This window comes from Pan troglodytes, chromosome 1 (assembly GCF_028858775.2).
Source record: "Pan troglodytes isolate AG18354 chromosome 1, NHGRI_mPanTro3-v2.0_pri, whole genome shotgun sequence".
Taxonomy (NCBI): domain Eukaryota; kingdom Metazoa; phylum Chordata; class Mammalia; order Primates; family Hominidae; genus Pan; species Pan troglodytes.
The window spans coordinates 86,606,459-86,627,008 of NC_072398.2; the positions used below are offsets into that span (position 1 = coordinate 86,606,459).

At 38.9% G+C, this 20,550-nt stretch overlaps 1 protein-coding gene across 2 annotated transcripts in view; it reads right to left on the minus strand.

Annotated features, from left to right (window-relative positions):
• UHMK1 (U2AF homology motif kinase 1) overlaps positions 1-18,800 on the minus strand; it is a 31,354-nt gene extending 12,554 nt beyond the window's left edge. The window contains exons 1-6 of one of the 2 annotated variants that reach the window (XM_001174268.8): positions 18,333-18,800; positions 16,365-16,657; positions 15,508-15,699; positions 12,769-12,863; positions 4,536-4,612; positions 4,289-4,387 (exon numbers count right to left, since the gene is read on the minus strand). In XM_001174268.8, coding sequence (XP_001174268.1) covers positions 4,289-4,387; positions 4,536-4,612; positions 12,769-12,863; positions 15,508-15,699; positions 16,365-16,657; positions 18,333-18,600 — 1,024 coding nt within the window. In that variant the 5' untranslated portion in view covers positions 18,601-18,800. The remainder of the gene's footprint in view (positions 1-4,288; positions 4,388-4,535; positions 4,613-12,768; positions 12,864-15,507; positions 15,700-16,364; positions 16,658-18,332) is intronic. The other variant, XM_063796019.1, reaches the window with a different exon arrangement.
• Between the last annotated feature and the right edge of the window lie 1,750 nt (positions 18,801-20,550).

Below are 20,550 nucleotides of genomic sequence, written 5' to 3' on the forward strand. Positions count from 1 at the left end.
CCTGACCTCGTGATCCACCTGCCTTGGCCTCCCAAAGTGTTGGGATTACAGGCGTGAGCCACTGCGCCCAGCCTCACTTGTGTATTACTAAGTTGACATTCTAGAAATAGAAATGCTGGGTCAAAACTGACATAAATTTCTAATTTTTCCAATTTGCTTTCCATAAAAGTTTACCAATGTAAACTTTCTCTAGTAATGTATAAAAATGTTTCCTTATACCCTTACCCACAAGAGGATACTCAAATGTTTCATCACTGTCAATGTGTTTGATGGGTAACAAAGATATTGCAGTTTGGCTCTAATTAGCATTTCAATAATAATAGAGAGTAAAAGCAGATGTGTAAAATACTTGTCTACTTCCTTTTCCATAAACTGTAATAAGAGCTATAAATATTTTTTCTTTAAACTATAAATATTTTTTCTTTAAACTATCCTTTGTCTTTTAATCTTTCTTAGGGTGATTTTTGTCAGGGTTGATTTTGTTCAATGCTTATTATACTGCTTCTGAGTTTTTTGCCATATTCAAAAAAGGCCTTTCCAACTTCAGGAATATTAAAAAACAAAATTCTAGGATGTCTTTTTATGTTAAAAAATTATCTCCTTCCTACCTGCCCTACTTCCTTCCCTCATCCCTTTCTTTTTTCCCTTCCTCCCTATTTTATTCCCTTGTTTTAGTATTTTAATCTTTACTTGATTTGAAATTTAATTTGGTCTATAATGTAAGGTTTAACTTCCTTCCCTGCCTCTATCAAGATTACAAGACAGCTGTTCCAATACATACCATAATTTCTAGCTAAGAAACTTGTTATTTCATGATGACCCTGTTCATCAGAAGTAACAAAGGTATTTAATGGTACCATATTGTCTGCTGCACTTTGGTTCACTTCAGATTCTTAAACACTAAGATTCAATAGCAACATTTAAACAAAATTTAAAGACTCCGTGTATTTAAAAGTGGAAAAAAGTCACAGCAAGATAGAGGAGGAGAGTTATATGGTTGTCTAAAGGTTTATTCAAAAACAGGCCAAGCTTCAGTTTTGTTTTGTTTTTTGTTTTTTGTTTTTTTTTTTTTTTTGAGACGGAGTCTTGCTCTGTCGCCTAGGCTGGAGTGCAGTGGTGCCATCTCGGCTCACTGCAAGCTCCGCCTCCCGGGTTGATGCTATTCTCCTGCCTCAGCCTCCCGAGTAGCTGGGACTACAGGCGCCCACCACCACGCCCGGCTAATTTTTTGTATTTTTAGTAGAGACGGGGTTTCACCATCTTAACCAGGATGGTCTCGATCTCCTGACCTCGTGATCCATCCGCCTCGGCCTCCCAAAGTGCTAGGATTACAGGCGTGAGCCACCACGCCCGGCCAAGCTTCAGTTTTAAAGAGATAAAAATTATTAGGAGTAGACAGAATGAGGTGATGAAGACAGCAGGTCTTTACAAAGACGAAGACTAAAAGGACCTAAGTAGTATTCTGAACTGATTCCAAGAAATTCAGAGCCATTGTACCTTCGTAACCTGAAACAATGCTGAGGGCAAGACTTTCTTTCAGATAGACAACCTGAAAACTCAAGACTCTTAAAATGGTCACAGACTCAAAGAAATTACAGTTCTCTCACTACACTGTAGGGACATGAAATCATTTACAAGAGGTACTGTCATATAATTAGCCTTATCTGTAACATTTTAATTTTCTACAAGGAGAATATTTAATATTAAGCAATTGATATTTTTAAATAGAAAAATAAGAGCTTTAGATATGCAGACCTAAATATCTGGCTTTAAAAATATTTACTAGCTTTGTGAATAAACCTAAGTTTACTTCCATTATCTATAAACTGGAAAAATAACTACCTCTCAAGTAATATATATAAAGTACTAGGCACAAAGTAAGTGTTAAGCCAGAGAACAAGAAACAAAGTAAAAGGAAAAGGAAACATAAAATAAAGCTTTCTGTTTGCTTTCTGTTTTAAATTTTTTTCTATTTTAAATATTAAGAGGACATAAAACTGATATAATTTATGGGCAGAAGATAGAGAAATTAAAAATAGGTCAAGAGTCTAGAGGATATTTGAGCATCATTTGTTAGCAAAATAATAGTTAAGACCTGAAAGTAAATAAAATAATAGGAAAAAATTAGAGAAGTCCAAAATTGAGTGCTGAAGGACATATACAGAAAATATTTGGTTACTATGCAGGAACATCACTAACTTCCTACCTACTTTTACTTATAACTTACGTAACTTAGATACAGCCACACCAAAATTCTTTCTCTTCCAACCTATTTCAGTGAGTACAGGAGGTATTCCTCTTGTCCAAAATGAATCCCCAAGGTCTGCTTTTTCTCTTTTATTCCTTACCTCTTTAACTAGGACCACCATCTGCCAAGTGGTTTAATTCAGATGTCTCATGCAAAACCCCAACCTGCCTCACTTCTTGCTCTCATATCCACTTAGTCACTACATTTAGATAGATTGGCTCCTTGCAAATTATTTCTCCTTCCATCTTTCCTTCCTTCCTACAATAAATATTTGAGTGCCTACTGTGTGTCAGTGCTATTAATATAGCAATAAACAAAACAAACCAGATTGTATTCTAGTGGTTAATAATAGGTAATATTTGTTGAGTGTTTACTATTTACCAGGCATGGTTCTAGGAAATGTTTATACATTATTTAATTTTCACAACAACTCTACAAGATAGGTACTATTTATTATCTCCATTTTATAGATGAGGAAACTATAGTTTCCTTCTTTTGCAAAAAACTGCAAAGAAGCTAGTAAGTGAGAGACATCATGTAAACTCAGTCTACACTCTTTTTTTTTTTTTTTTTTCCGGAGATGGTCTCACTCTGTTGCCCAGGCTGGAGTGCAGTGGTGCAATCTCGGGTCACTGCAACCTCTGCCTCCTGGGTTCAAGCGATTATCCCACCTCAGCCTCCCGAGCAGCTGGGATTATAGGCATATGCCACCACGTCCAGCTAATTTTTGTTAAGCCTACACTCTTAACCGCTACACAAAATTGTCTCTCTAGTAGTAGTAACAATAGGTTGATGCAAATGCTTCACAACAGTTGTCCTTGGTCTAAGTTTGGCCCTGTTTTAGTCCACTCCCTCTCTGTTTCCAAAATGTCCCTACTAAAATACAGGTTTGACTATGTCACTCTCCTATTTAAAATTATTTAATAAACTCCTTACTGCATTCAACAAAGAACAGATAGGTATTGAATACTTAACCATAAACTAGATATTATTCTATACCTGACGCAAAGTTCTTCACATATCTGTATTTTGGTGTTACTATCTCTCAGATAAAATCCAAATTCTTAAACACAGCAAACTCGTCTGTACTCTGGCTACCTCGTTAGCTTTAACTGATTGCTCCCCAACAAATATCTTAAGATACAGTCATACCAATTTGCTGTTTTCTGACACTTTCATATCTATGTGTTTGTGCTACTTACTTCCTAACCCCTCAACTTTTAGTCAAGCAACTCCAAATTACTGAGCTCAGATATAACGTCTGTAGAGAAGCATTCACCAGTTACTAAGATTGGGTTAAGTACTTGTCCTTCCTGCCATTGTATAGTACCCTATCTTCAGATTATCACAACTATAATTGTTTATGTAGCCGTCTCCCCTACTATACTAAAGACGGGAAGTAATCCCACAACAGCACATAGTAAATACTCAGTTAATATGTCTTAAATGAATGAATGTTAAAAGCAAAAAAGAGAGCTAAAATGGAGAAATGCAACCCTAGGGAAAGGCTAGAAGAGACAGACTAGAGAGATAGAAGTTGTTGGGAAAATTAATCTTCTTCATTAACTGGGTAAAGATGAAACGTAAAAGAGTCAAAAGGACATTATGAATAAAAAAGTGAGAGGGCTGGGCACAGTGGCTCACACCTGTAATCTCAGCACTTTGAGAGGCTGAGGCTGGTGGATCACCTGAGGTCAGGAGTTCGAGACCAGCTGACCAACATGGTGAAACCCCGTCCCTACTAAAAATACAAAATTAGCCAGGCCTGGTGGCACATGCCTGTAATCTCAGCTACTTGGGGGGCTGAGGCTTGAACCCAGGAGGCAGAGGTTGCAGTGAGCTGAGATCGTGCCACTGCACTCCACCCTGGGCAACAAGAGTGAAACTCCGCCTCAAAAAGATAAAAGTGAGAGTATATTAGAGATCATATTGTTCAATATTCTCATTAGATAAATTGGGAAATATGAAAATGTTACGGATATGTTTATTCTACACTTCTTTAAGAAAGACACATTAAAATATAATTTAGAAAACACTAACCTTCATATTCCTCTTCATTCTCAAGATAATCATCATCCAGCACATTCAGTAGTCTTAGCACTGGAGTGGGAAGCATGACCAGATCTTCAATATGAGGGGCTGTTAAAATTCATCATAATATGGTTAAATGTAAATCCCCCCAAATAAGTTGAACACCAGATAAAGGAACTTGTGAATATAAATTAGTGCTGATGTCTTGTATGACTGTCAAATGACCAAGAAAAAAATAAAAGAATACACAACTTACCAAAAGGAATGCTAAAGAATGGGCTGCACAATGCCATTTCAGCAGGAATTCTTCTGCTTGGATCATCATGAAGCATGCTAAAACACAAAAATAGGTGCCTTATCATTTCTGCTGAATCTTTTGAAAATGCAACCATTAAAGAAAGTAAGAATGTCTGAATGTTCATCACAGCATTAATTATATTAGCATGATTTATTGAATCATTCGCTTATAAATACAAATGCTATTTATTAGTAAATGGTTTAGTAATTCATGATACATACCTATGACATTATACTGTGATTTAAAATAACACTTTTGATTAATAAATGAAACACTGCAAAGTGATCCACACTCTATAACAGTGAGTGACAAAAAAGACACAGATTTAGGGTAACATAATTAAAAAAAAAGATATCGGTGGGATGATTGTTGAATCTCATCAAATTTCTCTAATAATAAAGCAACTAGATAGCAAAACCAAAAACCCATGGACAATATCTATAACAAAAACCATAAGGACACCCTGAATAGCCAAAGTAATCTTGAGAAAAAAGAACAAAGCTGGAAGCACTATACTACCTGACTTCAAAAAAGTTCTACAAAGCTACAGTAACCAAAACAGCATGGTATTGATATGAAAACAGACACACAGACTGATGAAACAGATCAGAGAGCCCAGGGAAAAAAAAATATTTACAACCAACTGATTTTCAACAAAGGTGCCAAGAAAACACAATGGGGAAAGGACAGTATTTTCAATAAATGGTGCTGGGAAAAACTGGATATTAACACGCCAAAGAATAAAATTAAACCCTTATCTCTCACCTACACAAAAATCAACTCAAAATGGATTAACAATTTAAATGTAAGACCCAAAACTACTAGAAGAAAACAGGAGAAAAGCTGCACAACATTGTTCTGAGCACTGAATTTTTGAATATAACTTCAACAGCACAAGCAACAAAAGCAAAAACAGACAAATGGGATTATATCAAACTAAAATCCTTCTGCACAGCCAAGGAAACAATGAACAGGGTGAAGAGACAACTTACAGAATGGGAGAAAATATTTACAAACTATACATCTGCTAGGGGAGTAATATACAAGATATATAAGGAACTCAATTTGGCTGGGTGTGGTAGCTCACATCTGTAATCCCAGAACTTTGGGAGGCAGAGGTGGGAGGACTGCTTGAGCCCAGGAGTCCAAGACCAGCCTGGGCAACATGGCAAGATCCTCTCTCTACAAAAAAATTTAAAAATTAGCTGGTGTGGTGGCATGCATCTGTAGTTCCAGGATCACTTGACCCTGTGAATTCAAGGCTGCAGTGAGCCATGTTTACACCACTGCACTACAGCCTTGGCAACAGAACGAGACCCTGTCTCAAAAAAAAAAAAAAAAGAAAAAAGAAAAAAGAAAAAAAAGAGCTCAAACAACTTAATAGCAAGGAAACAAATAGCCCAATTAAAAAATGGGCAAAAGACCTGAACAAACATTTCTCAAAAGAACACATAAAAATGGCCAACAGTATATGAGAAATGCTCAATATCGCTAATCATCAGGAAAATGAAAAACCAAAACCACAATGAGGTATCACCTCATATCTATTACAATAGCTATTATCAAACAGACAAAAGACATAAAGAAAAGGGAATCCGTACACATTGTTGGTGGGAATATAAATTAGTAAAGCCATTATGGAAAGTAGTATGGAGGCCCCTTAAAAAAATTTTTTTAAAAAGAACTACCAGCAATCCCACTACTGGGTATATATCCAAAGGAAATGAAATCAGTATGATGAAGAGATACCTGTAGGCCCACGTTTGCTGCAGCACTATTCACAGTATACAAGATATGTAATCAACCTAAGTATCTATTAACAGATAAGTGTTCATTTCTTGCATGTTAGCTTAAAAAAAAAATTAAAAAACAGATGTGTAAAAAGTAAAAAAAAAAAAAAAAAGAAAAACACAGATGAGTAAAAAAAGAAAATATGATATATATATACACAATGGAATACTATTCAGCCATTGAAAAGGAGCAAATCCTGTCATTTTCAACACAGATGAACCTGTAGGGCATCACGTTAAGTGTTATAATAAGCCAGGTCCAGAAAGACAAATACAGCATGATCTCACTCATATGTGAATTCTAAAAAGTGTTGATGTCACAGAAGTAGAGAGAAGAATGGTGTTACCAGAGGCTGGGTGGGGGCGTTAGAGGAGAGAGGAGTTTGGGGAGACATTGGCCAAAGCCAAAAGATGCCTAATTACAGTTAGATAGAAAGAATAAGTTCAAGAGATCTACTGCACAACATGGTGATTCTAGTTAATGATGATATATTGAATTCTTGAAAAACATAGGGAGTGAATGTTAAGCACTCTCATCACAAAAAATAACTATGTAAAATAATGCATTTGTTCATTAACTAGATTTAATCATTCCATTATGTATATATACTTTAAAACACGTTGTACATGACACATACAATTTTATGTCATTAAAAAAAAAGACCGAGATGCTGTTATAGTCTAATAAAATTAATGTATCTCTATATAGCTACTGAAGTGTTTGTGGCATAAAAAGACCATTATTTCCTTATTGTAAGTAAGCATTTATAAAGTAAAAATAAGCCACTTAAAAAACAAAAACTAGGCCAGGCGTGGTGGCTCACGCCTGTAATCCCAGCAATTTGGGAGGCAGAGGTGGGTGGACCACTTCAGGTCAGGAGTTTGAGACCAGCCTGGCCAACATGGTGAAATCCCGTCTCTACTAAAAAATACAAAAAATTAGCCAGGCGTGGTGCTGTGCACCTGTAGTCCCAGCTATTTGGGAGGCTGAGGCAGGAGAATCACTTGAACCTGGGAGGCGGAGGTTGCAGTGAGCCGAGATCGTGCCACTGCACTCCAGCCTGGGCAACAGAGTGTGACTCCATCATACACACACACATACAAAAAAAAAAAAAAAAAAAAAAACCTATAGTGCCAAACTATCAATAGCTGTAAGATTTGCACTATATTGGCATCTATGTGTAAGAAGGCAGAGGAAAGCTACAATTGATCTGATGAACCAGAAAAAAAATAAACCCAAACAGCCAAAAGGTACTCACTGGACTGCACAGCAAGATGCTGGAGAAAAGCAGCTGAAACTATAAGGGGTTATACATTCTAATACTAAGTGAATACAAGGAGTTCTTTGTAAAATCATAAGAGGTTGGAGTAATCTAGACACTAAGACCTCTTAAAACTAACCGGCCAAAGCTTTCTTTCAGTGCAAAGTCCCACAGTGCGAAGAAATCTTGGGAACACAATCCAAATTGAGCAGGATGAGGGGGGAGAGAGAGGCACCAGAAAAAAGCAGAAGAGAAGAGCCAGGAGATCTCTGAAAAAAGCCACTTTTTGGGCAATATTACACAAAACAACAGAAGAGGGAGCCCTATATAATAAGAAAAGTTATCCCAAGTATATTTTCTTTAAGTTTAGGAAAATAATTTTCACATAAAAATGAGCAACATAAAAAGGATTATAACTGACTGTGCATGGTGGCTCACGCCTGTAATCCCAGCACTTTGGAAGGCAAAGGCAGGAGGATTACTTGAGCCCAGGAGTTCAAAACCAGCCTGGGCATCATAGTGTGACTTTGTCTACAAAAAAAATAAACCAGGCATGGTGGTGTATGCCTGTGGTCCCAGCTACTTCGGAGGCTAAGGTGGGAGTATTGCTTAAAGCTGCAGTGAGCTGTGATCACACCATGGCACTCTAGCCTGGGTCACAGAGTGAGACCCTGCCTTGAAAGAAAAGAAAAGAAGAGAAAAGAAGAGAAAGAAAAGTATCTGTCGTACAAAAAAAAAGAAAACTGCAAAATGATAAATCTCAGATAATGTATGCCAGAAAGATATGACCATTATAATCTACTTTTTTTTTTTTTTTTTTGGAGACAGACTCTTGCTCTGTCACTCAGGCTGAAGTGCAGTGGTACAATCTTGGCTCACTGCAACCTCCGCCTCCAGGATTCAATCGATCCTCCTGCCTCAGCCTCCAGAGCACCTGGGATTACAGGCAGATGCTGCTAGGCCCAGCTAAATTGTGTTTTTAGTAGAGACGGGATTTCATCATGTTGGCCATGCTAGTCTGGAACTCCTGACCTCAAGTGGTCTGCTCGCCTCAACCTCCCAAAGTGCTGGGATTATGGGCGTGAGCCTACCATTTCAAAATGAGCTAAATGGCCAGGCGTGGTGGCTCACGCCCATAATCCCAGCACTTTGGGAGGTTGAGGCAAGCAGATCACTTGAGGCCAGGAGTTCCAGACTAGCCTGGCCAACATGGTGAAACCTTGTCTCTACTAAAAACATGAAAATTAGTTGGGCCTGGCAGCATCCGCCTGTAATCCCACCTACTCAGGAGGGTGAGGAGGGAGGAACGCTAAAACCTGAGAGGCGGAGGTTGCAGTGAGCACTGTGCCACTGCACTCCAGCCTGGGTGACAGAGTGAGACTCCGTGTCACAAAAAAAAAAAAAAAAAAAAAAGGAAGAATGGGTTGGGGGTGGTGGCTTATGCCTGTAATCCCAGCATTTTGGGAAACTGAGGCTGGAAGGTCACTTGAGTTCAAGACCAGCCTGGCACATGGTGGGACCTCATCTCTTAAAAAAAGAAAGGAAAAAGAGATAATATAGAATCAAGATAAAATAGCAGCTGGGCATTGTGGCTCACACCTGTAATCCCAGCACTTTCGGAGGCCAAGGCAGGCGGATCACGAGATCAGGAGTTCGAGACCAGCCTGGCCAATATGGTGAAACCCTGTCTCTACTAAAAATATAGAAATTAGCCAGGCATGGTGGCAGTAGCCTGTAATCCCAGCTACTTGGGAGGCTGATGTGGGAGAATTGCTTGAACCCAGGGGACAGAGGTTGCAGTGAGCCGAGATCATGCCACTGTACTCCAACCTGGGCAACGAGCAAAAACTCCGTCTCAAAAAAAAAAGAAAGGAAAAAATGGCAATATTGAATATAAGGCAAAGAAAATCAAACGTATGTAGACAAGGAGGACATGAAAGTGAAAACCAAAAAGAACAGAAAAAATATTTAAAAACTGTAATTTAAGAGACATACCGTATTTCTGAGAATATTGACCCAGAACAATCAAAATCAAAATATATTTTGATAAAATTACTATACATTGAAGAAAAAGTTAAAATCCTCTGGGCATCTAGACAAGAAGACCAAGTGACTTTTTTTTTTTCCTGAGACAGAGTCTCGCTCTGTAGCCCAGGCTGAATTGCAGTGGCACGATCTTAGTTCACTGCAACCTCACCTCCCGGGTTCAAGCAATTCTCTGCCTCAGCCTCCTGAGTAGCTAGGATTATAGGCACGTGCCACCACGCCCGGCTAATTTTTTTGTATTTTTAGTAGAGACGGGGTTTCACCATCTTGGCCAGGCTGGAAGACCAAGCGACTTTTAATGAAAAGGCAATTACTGAGTCATCAAACTTTCAACAGAAACACATGCAGTAATATATAGGACACTCAAGGAAACAAAAATGTATGAGATTGGGATGAGACACATACAGGACTTCCAGGGTGATGGGAAAAGTTTTATTTCTTGATGTGAATGGTAGTTACAAGATGGGTACAATGTTCCTACAGATTAAGCTACACATTTGTTTAATGAGTGTTTTTAGTGTCTGTGCTTTATTCAACAACAGCAACAAAAAAGGTTCAGTGACTTGCATGCATATATAATGCAATATGCGGAAAAATAGTGGAAGGAAATATACCAAAGTGCTAACACTAGAATGTGGGTTTATAATTTTTATTTTCCTCATCATAACTTTCTATAGTTTCCAAATTTAGTATTCTATGTAAAATGGTGGGGGGGGGGCCATTATTTAAAAAAAATAAAAATAAGAAAGTCAATACTAGAACTTAGATGAAAATTTAACTTCCAGGCTAGAATCCATTTTATAATTTTTCATTCCCATCTCTTCAATGTAAAATGCAATTTATAATATCTCATATCAATCAGATACTAACAGCTATTTAAAACTAATTTGAAAAACACACACAAGTAAGTATGCGTAAAATTGGTGAAATCAGAATAAATTGTGTGGATTATACCTATTTCAATTTACTGGTTTTGATACTGTATATACTACAGTTATGTAAAAAGTTACCACTGGGGGAACCTGGGTAAATGGTAGGGACCTCTCTGTAACATTTTTGCAAAGTCCTGTGAGTCTGTAACTATTTCAAAGTAAAGAGTTAATAAAACTAACTTAAAGGTTTATAGGGCCAATATTCAAAGGAAACTATACTACTCTAACTCAGACAAGGGATCCATACTTTTCTAGCGTACTAATTATTTTATTCACTTCCAGTCCATAGTCTAGAAACCTGAAAAACCTACTATTTAATAATACAGTCATATACTGCACAATGATGTTTTGGTCAACAATGGACCACATATAGGACAGCGATCTCATAAAATTATACTGGGCTGAAAAATTCCTATTGCCTAGTGACATCGTAGCTATCATAATGTCCTATCGCAACACATCACTCACATGCTTGTGGTAATGCAGGTGAGTAATATGTTGCGGTAGGACATAGATGTAAACCAAACTACTGTACTTGATAATGACAATACATAGCTGTGTTACTGGCTTATGTATTTATAACTATATATTTTTTTATTCCTATTTTAAAGTACATCCCCCTCCCCCAAAAAGTTGACTGTAAAATAGTCTCAGGCAGGTCCTTTGTGAGGTATTCCAAAAGAAGGCATTGTTAACATAGGAGATGGCAGCTCTATGCATGTTACTGCCCCTGCAGACATTCCAGTAAGACAATATGTGGAAGTGGAAGACAATGATATTGATGATCCTGACCCTGTGTAGGTCTAGGCTAAGGTGTGCTTGTGTCTCAGTTTTTAAGAAAAAATTTTAAAAGTAAGTAAGATAAAGAAAAATTAAAGTTTATAAAGTAAAAAAGTTACAGTTAAGCTAATTTATTATAGAAGAAAAAAAATTTTGGCCAGAAGCGGTGGCACACACCTGTAATCCCAGCACTTTGGGAGGCTGAGGCAGACAGATCACTTGAGGTCAGGAGTTCGAGACCAACCTAGCCAACATGGTGAAACCCCGTCTCTACTAAAAATACAAAAATTAGCTGGGCATGGTGGCATGCACCTGTAATTCCAGCTACTCAAGAGGCTGAGGCACAAGAATCACTTGAATCTGGGAGGCAGAGGTTGCAGTGAGCCAAGACTGTGCCACTGCACTCCAGCTTGGGTGATGGGGTGTGACTCTGTCTCAAAAAAAGGAGAAAAAATTTTAAAATAAATTTAGTGTAGGCAAAGTATACAGTGTTTACCCTTAGACTTACAGTGTACAGTAATGTCCTAGGCCCTCACATTCACTCACCACTCACTCACTGAATTACCCAGAGCAACTCCAGTCCTGCAAGCTCCATTCATGGTAAAGTGCCCTATAAGGTATACCATTTTTAATCTTTTATACTGTATTTTTACTGTATCTTTTCTATGTTTAGACACAATACTTACCATTGTATTACAACTATCTATAGTATTTGGTACAGTAACACGCTATATAGGTTGTAGCCTAAGAGCAATAGACTGTGCCATATAGCCTAGGTGTGGGCAGAAGTCTGTATCATCTACGTTTATGTAAGTACTGTATGATGTCAGCATGGCAAAATCACCTAATGACATTTTTCTCACAACAGATCCCTATTGTTAAATGACACGACTGTACACATTTGTATTTTCAAAATATCTATTGTTTTTGGATCTATTCAGATATCAGAAAAACTGTATCTGTCCCCAGACCATTGTCAAGAGTAATTATTTAAAGTATAATAAAAAACTATCTTATTCGAAATGGTTTTTGGGTCTTTTTTTGGGGGGAGGGGAGTAGTCCAAAAGCAAACTCAATCTTTAGTTAATAAAGACTCTCTTTAAAAACCTGCTTTCCATCAAGTATACAGAACTGCCAGGGCTATGAGTGGCCAAAGGTACAGTGAATCTATCTTCCAGTGAAAAGGCAGCTGCCAGGAAAAGCTTAACATCTGATACTATGAGCAAAAGAACATTCCTTTGAAAACAAATTTGGTAAAACTATTTCATTACTTATGTTCCTTACATAGAAATAATAATATAAATCTGTTCAGAGAAAAAAAAGACGTACCATTTCACATAGTACATGAATGCAAAGCAAGTTTATGGTACGTGTAACATACCTTTTGATAAGGTCTCTTAGGTGATAGGCTGGAATTGCGGCATTCACCACTGCTTTACTGGCAAATATGTGATCAATAATAGCAGAACTGTTTGCCTTAAAAAACAGAAAAGTTTTCCTTTGGTTATTCAGTCTGTATTTATTGAATACTAGGCATATAGCACTATTTGAGAGTAAAATGCAACAGAAAACAGTATCTTCTGAGAGCCTACAATCTTTTTTTTTTTTTTGGAGACAGGGTCTTGCTCTGCCACCCAGGCTGTAGTGCAGTGACGCAATCTCAGCTCACTGCAACCTCTGCCTCCCAGGTTTAAGTGATCCTCCTGCCTCAGCCTCCTGCGTAGCTGGAAATATAGGTGTGTGCCATCACATCCAGCTAGTTTTTTGTATTTTTTATAGCTATGGGGTTTCACTATGTTGCCCAGGCTGGTCTCAAACTCTTGGGCTCAAGTGATCTGCCCACCGTGGCCTCCCAAAGTGCTGGGACTATAACTGTGAGCCACCGTGCCCAGCAAGAGCCTACAATCTTAACAGAGGAAATAATATACATAATTACACACTTCTAGAGAAGAACATTTTTTTCTTCATTTTCAGCGCCTAGCACTCTATGAACATCTACTAGATGAAAGAATAAAAAATAAATACCAAAGTAACCACATAAGAATGTAGTTTAATGCAAAAATGAATGTATAATAGGTGACTCAGGGTATCTCCGTAACGAGTCTTCAATTGGTTTTCAGGCAGAAATAAACTATCAAAGCGAATATGATGCAGTATTAAAACATCTTATTTGTCATATTACTCATTCTCTAAATCTTTACAGAATATATTTTCTCCTTGAATACTATGCTAACTCACAATTTAGAACTGTGTACATGAGTTAAAAGAACAGATACTATCATTATCAGTAAAATTTATTAAATACTTACCATGAACTGTTTGCTAAAAGTATCATTTCTTTATTAACCTCAATAGTCTTATGAGATAGATGCCATTATTATCCTCATTTTAAAGAAAGCAAATTATGGCTTAGTGAACCTAAATAAATAACTTAGTAAGAGCTTTGTGGAGGCAAGATACAAACCCTAGTAGCTTGACTTTAGAGCCTATGCTCATAATCAGTTGGCAATTTTGCCTCCATAGAAAGTGATAAAACAGAAAAATAACGTTTCATCTAGAGACATATATTGGAGATCCCATTACTACACATCACCCCTCTAAATTTCACACAAATTTGAATGTGATCTAGTTCTGATGAGCTCTAGGCCAAGCAGATATAGTCCAAAAGGCTCAAAGACAGTCAAAGCTCATTCAAATAACTGATCTATGTCTGGATTAGCACTAAGAAAGAATACTTAAGACTCTTGATTTTTTGGGATATCAATAATAAAGAATGATACTGATTTTACTCCCAAGAAAGCAATTTTTACCCATAAAAGCATCAGGTACATACATTGGGCTATTAAAATATCCCTTCCAGGAAATGCTACAATGGAAATCAGTGACTAGGTGTTTAAAAGAAACAAAACTATATGTTATAATAGCTATACAGTATGTATTAGATGCTCAAAAAAACACTTGTTGCTTAGTATCAAAAACTTGTTGCTTAATATCTAAGTTCCAAACCTCTAATATTTGAATGAACTTTTTATGCATTTATAAATTAGGAATTAACTACAATATGTTTTCAAAGGTATTGTGGGGCTTTAATGTTGTGATAATATCAGTATCCTTTAGGCTACTGTTTAAGTGATCCTCCTGCCTCAGCCTCCTGGGTAGCTGGGACTACAGGTGTGTGCCATCACACCCAGCTAATTTTTTGAGGTTTAATAAATACAATGTTTTGGAATGATTATTGTTCTTGATATTAAACAAGTATTAAAATACCTTTTATAATTTTTTTTTTTTTTTTTTTAACTAGAGACCGGGGTCTCACTACGTTGCCTGGGCTGGTCTCAAATTCCTGGTCTCAAGTGAGCCTCCCACCTCAGCCTCCAAAAGTGCTGGGATTACAGGTGTGAGCCACCATGCCCAGCAAAAATATTTTTTAACTGTAAAGCAGTTAAGATAATCTATAAAACTTATCATTTAACTTATAAGCTATGGTTGTATTAGTAACACTTTAGAACTTAATATTACTGTTAGTAAACAAAAGAAACCACTTTTGTTTCTTCAGGAAAATGCATTCATTCAAACATTTTATCAAGCACTTACCATATGTCAAGCCACAGGCTAGGAACAATAAGAATGCAATACTCACTAGCACATTGATAGCCATAGGAGTTGGTAGTGGCATTCAAGTATCATAAATAGAAAAAGAGGAGTATGGACAACAGACAGCAATCAAGAGTTCTCTAAAAGAATCATCATAAATTGGCCAGGTGCGGTGGCTCATGCCTGTAATCCCAGCACTTGGGGAGGCCCAGGCGGGTGCATCATGAGGTCAGGAGTTTGAGACCAGCCTGGCCAACATAGTGAAACTCCGTGTCTACTTAAAATACAAAAATTAGCCGGGTACGGTAGCTGGCACCTGTAATCCCAGCTACTCAGGAGGCTGAGGCAGGAGAATTGGTTGAAACCAGAAGGTGGAGGTTGCAGTGAGCTGAGATTGCGCCACTGCACTCCAGCCTGGGTGAAAGAGTGAAACTCCATCTCAAAATAAAAAAAAAAGAATCATCATAAATTGAATACTCTTAAGTTGAAAGTAAGGACCCCAAAGCAAAGCACTGGTGAAGTTTACCTTCCATTCCTGAGATCTGACTGTATGTTTCAGTTTCATTCCTGAGAACATTTCCAGTAAAATGATTCCTAGGCTCCACAGATCAACAGCTGAGGTACATTCTGTATCACTCTGCAGGCCAGCCTGGGCCAAGCAATTTTGCAGTTCTGCTTCTGGAGCCCGATACCCGTCTGTCTGAATATACTTTACATCCTAAAAAAGATGAGTAAATATTACAACCAATAAAAAAGCTGCTCCCTTTCTATCCATCTCTACAGTGAATTTACTTCCCTAAGAGTGCAGTAAACCCACTGCCAAGCTAAATGCTAAAAATTTTTAGTCCTTGATTACCATAATTCTTTGGTTCATTAACTGGGCAGTTCTCAGAGTCAAGCTGTACATTTCCATATAGTGCTCATAAAGAAGTCTTCTTTGGATTGTCTCTTACCTATTAGGCACTGCTGATAATAAGGACACTGCAAAGAAATGATAAACCATGGAGAAAAGAGGATTTGGCAGAACTATCATATGCATTCTGCCACGAGATACAGCCCCAACACTGAAGAGACCAGGAATAGTAACTCAGCAATTAGCCAAACACGCATAAAATTTAAAAAACCATTCTATGTAGGTTAAGTACTTTTAATAATTCCAGAGCTCTCATGCTTCACTGGCTCCTCCTACCTGACCCAAACATTATGTCCTTTTTTTACACGGTGGCACTGAAATTCTTTTGATTTACTGCATCCCCTGGCATTTCAGTAATTTAGGTTAAAATGACTTGTAAGCCCCTACTAAACTACCCTTGTCATTTAAAAATATTTGGCTTCAACCACTACATTTTAAACTGCGAGAGAAAAGAAAAGGTTATTTCTTACCTGATTGCCTTCTTTGAAGCTAAGTCCAAAGTCAATGAGTTTAAAACATTCATTCTCTGCACTCCACAATATGTTACGTGGTTTGAGGTCCGCATGGACATAGCCCTCATGATGAAGAAAAGCAAGGGCCTCCAAAACATCTCGGGCACAATGCTGTATCATCCACATGGAACAACCCTGGTGACTGGAATATAAGAGCAATTCCGAAACACTGACATCCAGGAGTTCAAGCAACAGACAGCGTGATGGCACATTTGGAGAAAAGTGGATTGTAAACACTCCATACAAAGTCACTAGAAAAAGAAATTATAATACTTTAAAAATCAGACTCAGAGTAAGTCACTACTAAAGTAGGTAACTGCAGTACAAATTTGAGATAGTCTAGATAAGGATAACTTTGATGAGCAAGCTTCCACTGTAATTTATTTTTCCCATGAATAAGATATTTTGGCAATTGGGTTATTTTAATAAAAATAAGATGAGACAGCCTACAACAGCTGATTACCATTCACAGATACTAAATATGGTACAATTATTCAATTTGTGTTTCATCAAGTACTCAGTGGTGATGAACACGAACTTGGAGTGCCAAGCAAAAATGATTAAAAGTAAAAATCCTAAATATAAATAAATAAAACTTACTGTTGCATCATGAGGTCCTTTAAAAAAAAGAAATTTTTAAAAGTAAAAACCCAAATATTAAGTAACTCTTTTAAAAGGAATGTCACAATGCGCAAAAACCAAACTAAACATTGCTTCTTCATCCAAAACAGCAGTCTAGGTCTGCTACGGTGGCTCATGCCCGTGATCCCAGCATTCTGGGAGACCGAGGCAGGAGGACTGCTTGAGCCCAGGAGTTTGGAGACCAGCCTGGGTAACAAAAGGGGAGCTCTTCTCTACAAAAAATTAGCCAGGCGTGGTGCTACATGCCTGTAGTCCCAGCTACCTGGGAGGCTGAGGTAGGAGCATGGCTTTAGGAGGAATTGGAGGCTGGAATGAACTGTGATCTCGCCATTGTACTCCAGCCTGGGTGACAGAGTAAGAACTTGTCTCAAAAAAAAAACTAAAACAAAAATAAACAGCTCTCTATAATTTAAATACTAACAAAGAGATTAAGACTTTCCGGATGAAATTTTAATCTTGCAGAGATCAGGCAAGTCCTTAGGCTTGCAAAATTTTTCCCTTTTCAATACCAAGGTTATAGTAACAGACCATTTAGTAAACTAAAAAAATGTAGCACTAGTGTTAATTCTTCTCCAAAATGATATTATAAAAAAACTCACTCTTCAAATTATGCATCATACTTGCTAGGAAATAAGACTTTAATAACCAAAGCTATAACTAATGATAAGCTTTCTGTCGTGTAATGAAAATGAAACCTTTTCACAGATCAATCATCAGTGATCATTACATATCTTACATTCTGAGTATCTGATTCTTGAAACAGTCTCAAGAGAGCAAAGGTATAGTGTTCCTAAATTTCACACTTCTATAAAGGCTCCCATGGAATAGTGCATCATTTCTTCCAAATCCGTACTAAAGATATAATAGGTGAGCTATACGAGTTACTAGCATTGATGTCACAAGGCCCAGACATAGTTCCCATTTTCTACTGGTATGCAAAGATTCAAAAATTTCCACACAAGACACGACAATCTAGGAAAGACATGCCTCCTCTCACTAGAAAAGATATTTCTGTATGCTAATGAATGCGGCATTCTCCGATGAGACTCGAAGCAAGACAATTTACTGAGCATCTATGTGACACCTGGCAAAGCAGACCACCAACTCCACTATACCGCAGACAGTAATAAAGTGAAAGGGGAAAGGGGCCTGGATGGGGTGATAAAGAGGGCTAAACCCGCTTCTCCCGCAGAAGGGGAGGAAGATGGAACGCCAGACACCGAGAGGAAGAGTGTGCTCGGACTGTGACCTGGGCAAGAAGAGAAAGGAGACAGCGGCAATTACCGATGTTTCTGTGACCCTGCAACTGTTCCAGCGCCGCCCTCTCTTTGCGGAAACCATACTCGGCGGCAGAGGCCGCAGCCCCGGAGGTTCCTGGCGGCAAGAACTGCTTGAGGGCGCCGGGGGGCGAGCCAGGGTTGCCGCAGCAGCGAACCCGATACACCGAGGCGGAGGAGCCGCTACCCAGACGGCTCTGTACCTGCCACAGCCGTCCGAAGGCCTCCAGAAAACGCGGCGGCTCCGCGCCCCAGGCGCAGCCGGATCCCGCCATCGGTGTGGGTTAAGGGCACGGACACGGGAGCTGACGCGACGCCTGAGGCAGGCCGGCCGGGCCCGCGGTCACATCTCCGCCAGCCGGACCAGCGGCTCCGCAGGGAGGGACCTGCAGCCGCCTCACCGACTCCCGGGACTTCAAGCAGCCATGACACCGGAAGCCGTGGTGCACCCGAGTCCCAGAAGCCGGAAATGGAGGAAGAGCCTATCATACAGGCCGAAGGAGGGGGGGCTCAGAAGGGGCGGGGCCTAGAAGAGATTAGACGCGCTAGGTTTGGAAAAAAGAACCGAGAATAAGAAGTAACCTTAATTATTGAGTATCTACCATTCCAGGCCCAATGTTAACCGCTTTCACATAGACCTGAAGCCAAAACTGGTCCTTTTTCTTGTTGAGGCACCTCACCTTACCTCACCACTAGGAACCCAGAAAAATAAAACCCGGCCTACATTTCTCATAGAAAGGATCCCAAGGAAAACACCCCAGGAACAAAAAGAGAGTTTACCATCACCTCCAGGTCCACGGTCACCAGAACCCATGATTCTGGAAGCCTAGACCTTTGTTCTTCTTTTAGATGTAAACCGAAAATACAATTCTAAGCCCCCCGTGTCACCAACCATCGGAATGGACTTTCTCCCAGGCCGGGGCACTCTAAAATTCTGGTTCAGTCCATGACGGGAAGTGGGGGTCCGACTAGCCTCATACCTCTCCGGTTAAGGTCAACACAGACCTTCGGTCTGGTAAGAAACATTTACAATCTATTTTCTTGGAAGCCTGCTACCTGGAGGCTTCATCTGCATGACAAAACTTTGGTCTCCACAAGTTCTTATGATAACCCAGACATTCCTTTCTATTGATAACTCTTTCAACCAATTGCCAATTAGAAAAATTTTAAATCTACCTATAACCTGGAAGGACCCATTTCTCCCCCCACCAATTCCCGCTTCGAGTTGTCCCACCTTTCTGGGCCAAATCAATGTATTTCTTAAATATATTTGATTGAAGTCTCATGTCTCCCAAAATGTATAAAACCAACCTGCACCCCAACCACCTCGGGTACATGTTCTCAGGATCTCCTGAGAGCTGTGTCACAGACCATGGTCACTCATAGTTGGCTCAGAATAAATCTCTTCAAATATTTTACAGAGTTTAACTCTTTTTATCAACATAGTCCACCTTGCCTATGGCTCCCTCATCAAAAAGCATTCACCCTGGGCAAACATGGATCTGTTCCAAATTTTTATTTTTCATTTATTTATTCGATTATTTTATTCATTCAGCAAACGTTTATTGAGTAACAAATGTAGCAAATAGGCATCTCAATCCACAAACTCGGGTGTGTAAGAAATGTAGCCTTCTTTACTTTTCAGTCATTCAACCTTTTCTATTTCAAGATCTATTCTGATTGTGTGGCAAAAACTTAGTATCAGACAATAGGCCCTATCTTCTTTTCTTCAGGTTTTGTGTAAGTTCCCAGCCAGATGAGATGGTTCATGTAGTGCTAAGTGGAAAGTTTGAGGAGAGGTTGAGGACTAAACTCTGACCTGTCTTCTCTCTTGCTCAATTTTTTTTTTTTTTTTTTTTTTTTTTTGGTAAGACGGAGTTTCGCTCTTGTTGCCCAGGCTGGAGTGCAATGGCACGATCTCGGCATCTCCGCCCACCGCAACCTCCTCCTCCCGGGGTCCAGCGATTCTCCTGCCTCAGCCTCCCAAGTAGCTGGAATTACAGGAATTTGCCACCATGCCAGCTAATTTTGTATTTTTAGTAGAGATGAAGTTTCTCCATGTTGGTCAGGCTGGTCTCGAACTCCTGCCCTTGTGATCCGCCTGCCTCACCTTCCCAAAGTGCTGGGATTACAAGCGTGAGCCACCGCACCTGGCCCCAAATTCTTATCTAAGGGATGTGAGGAGTCACAGCCTACAAACCATAAAATCTCATCAGATTGTCAGA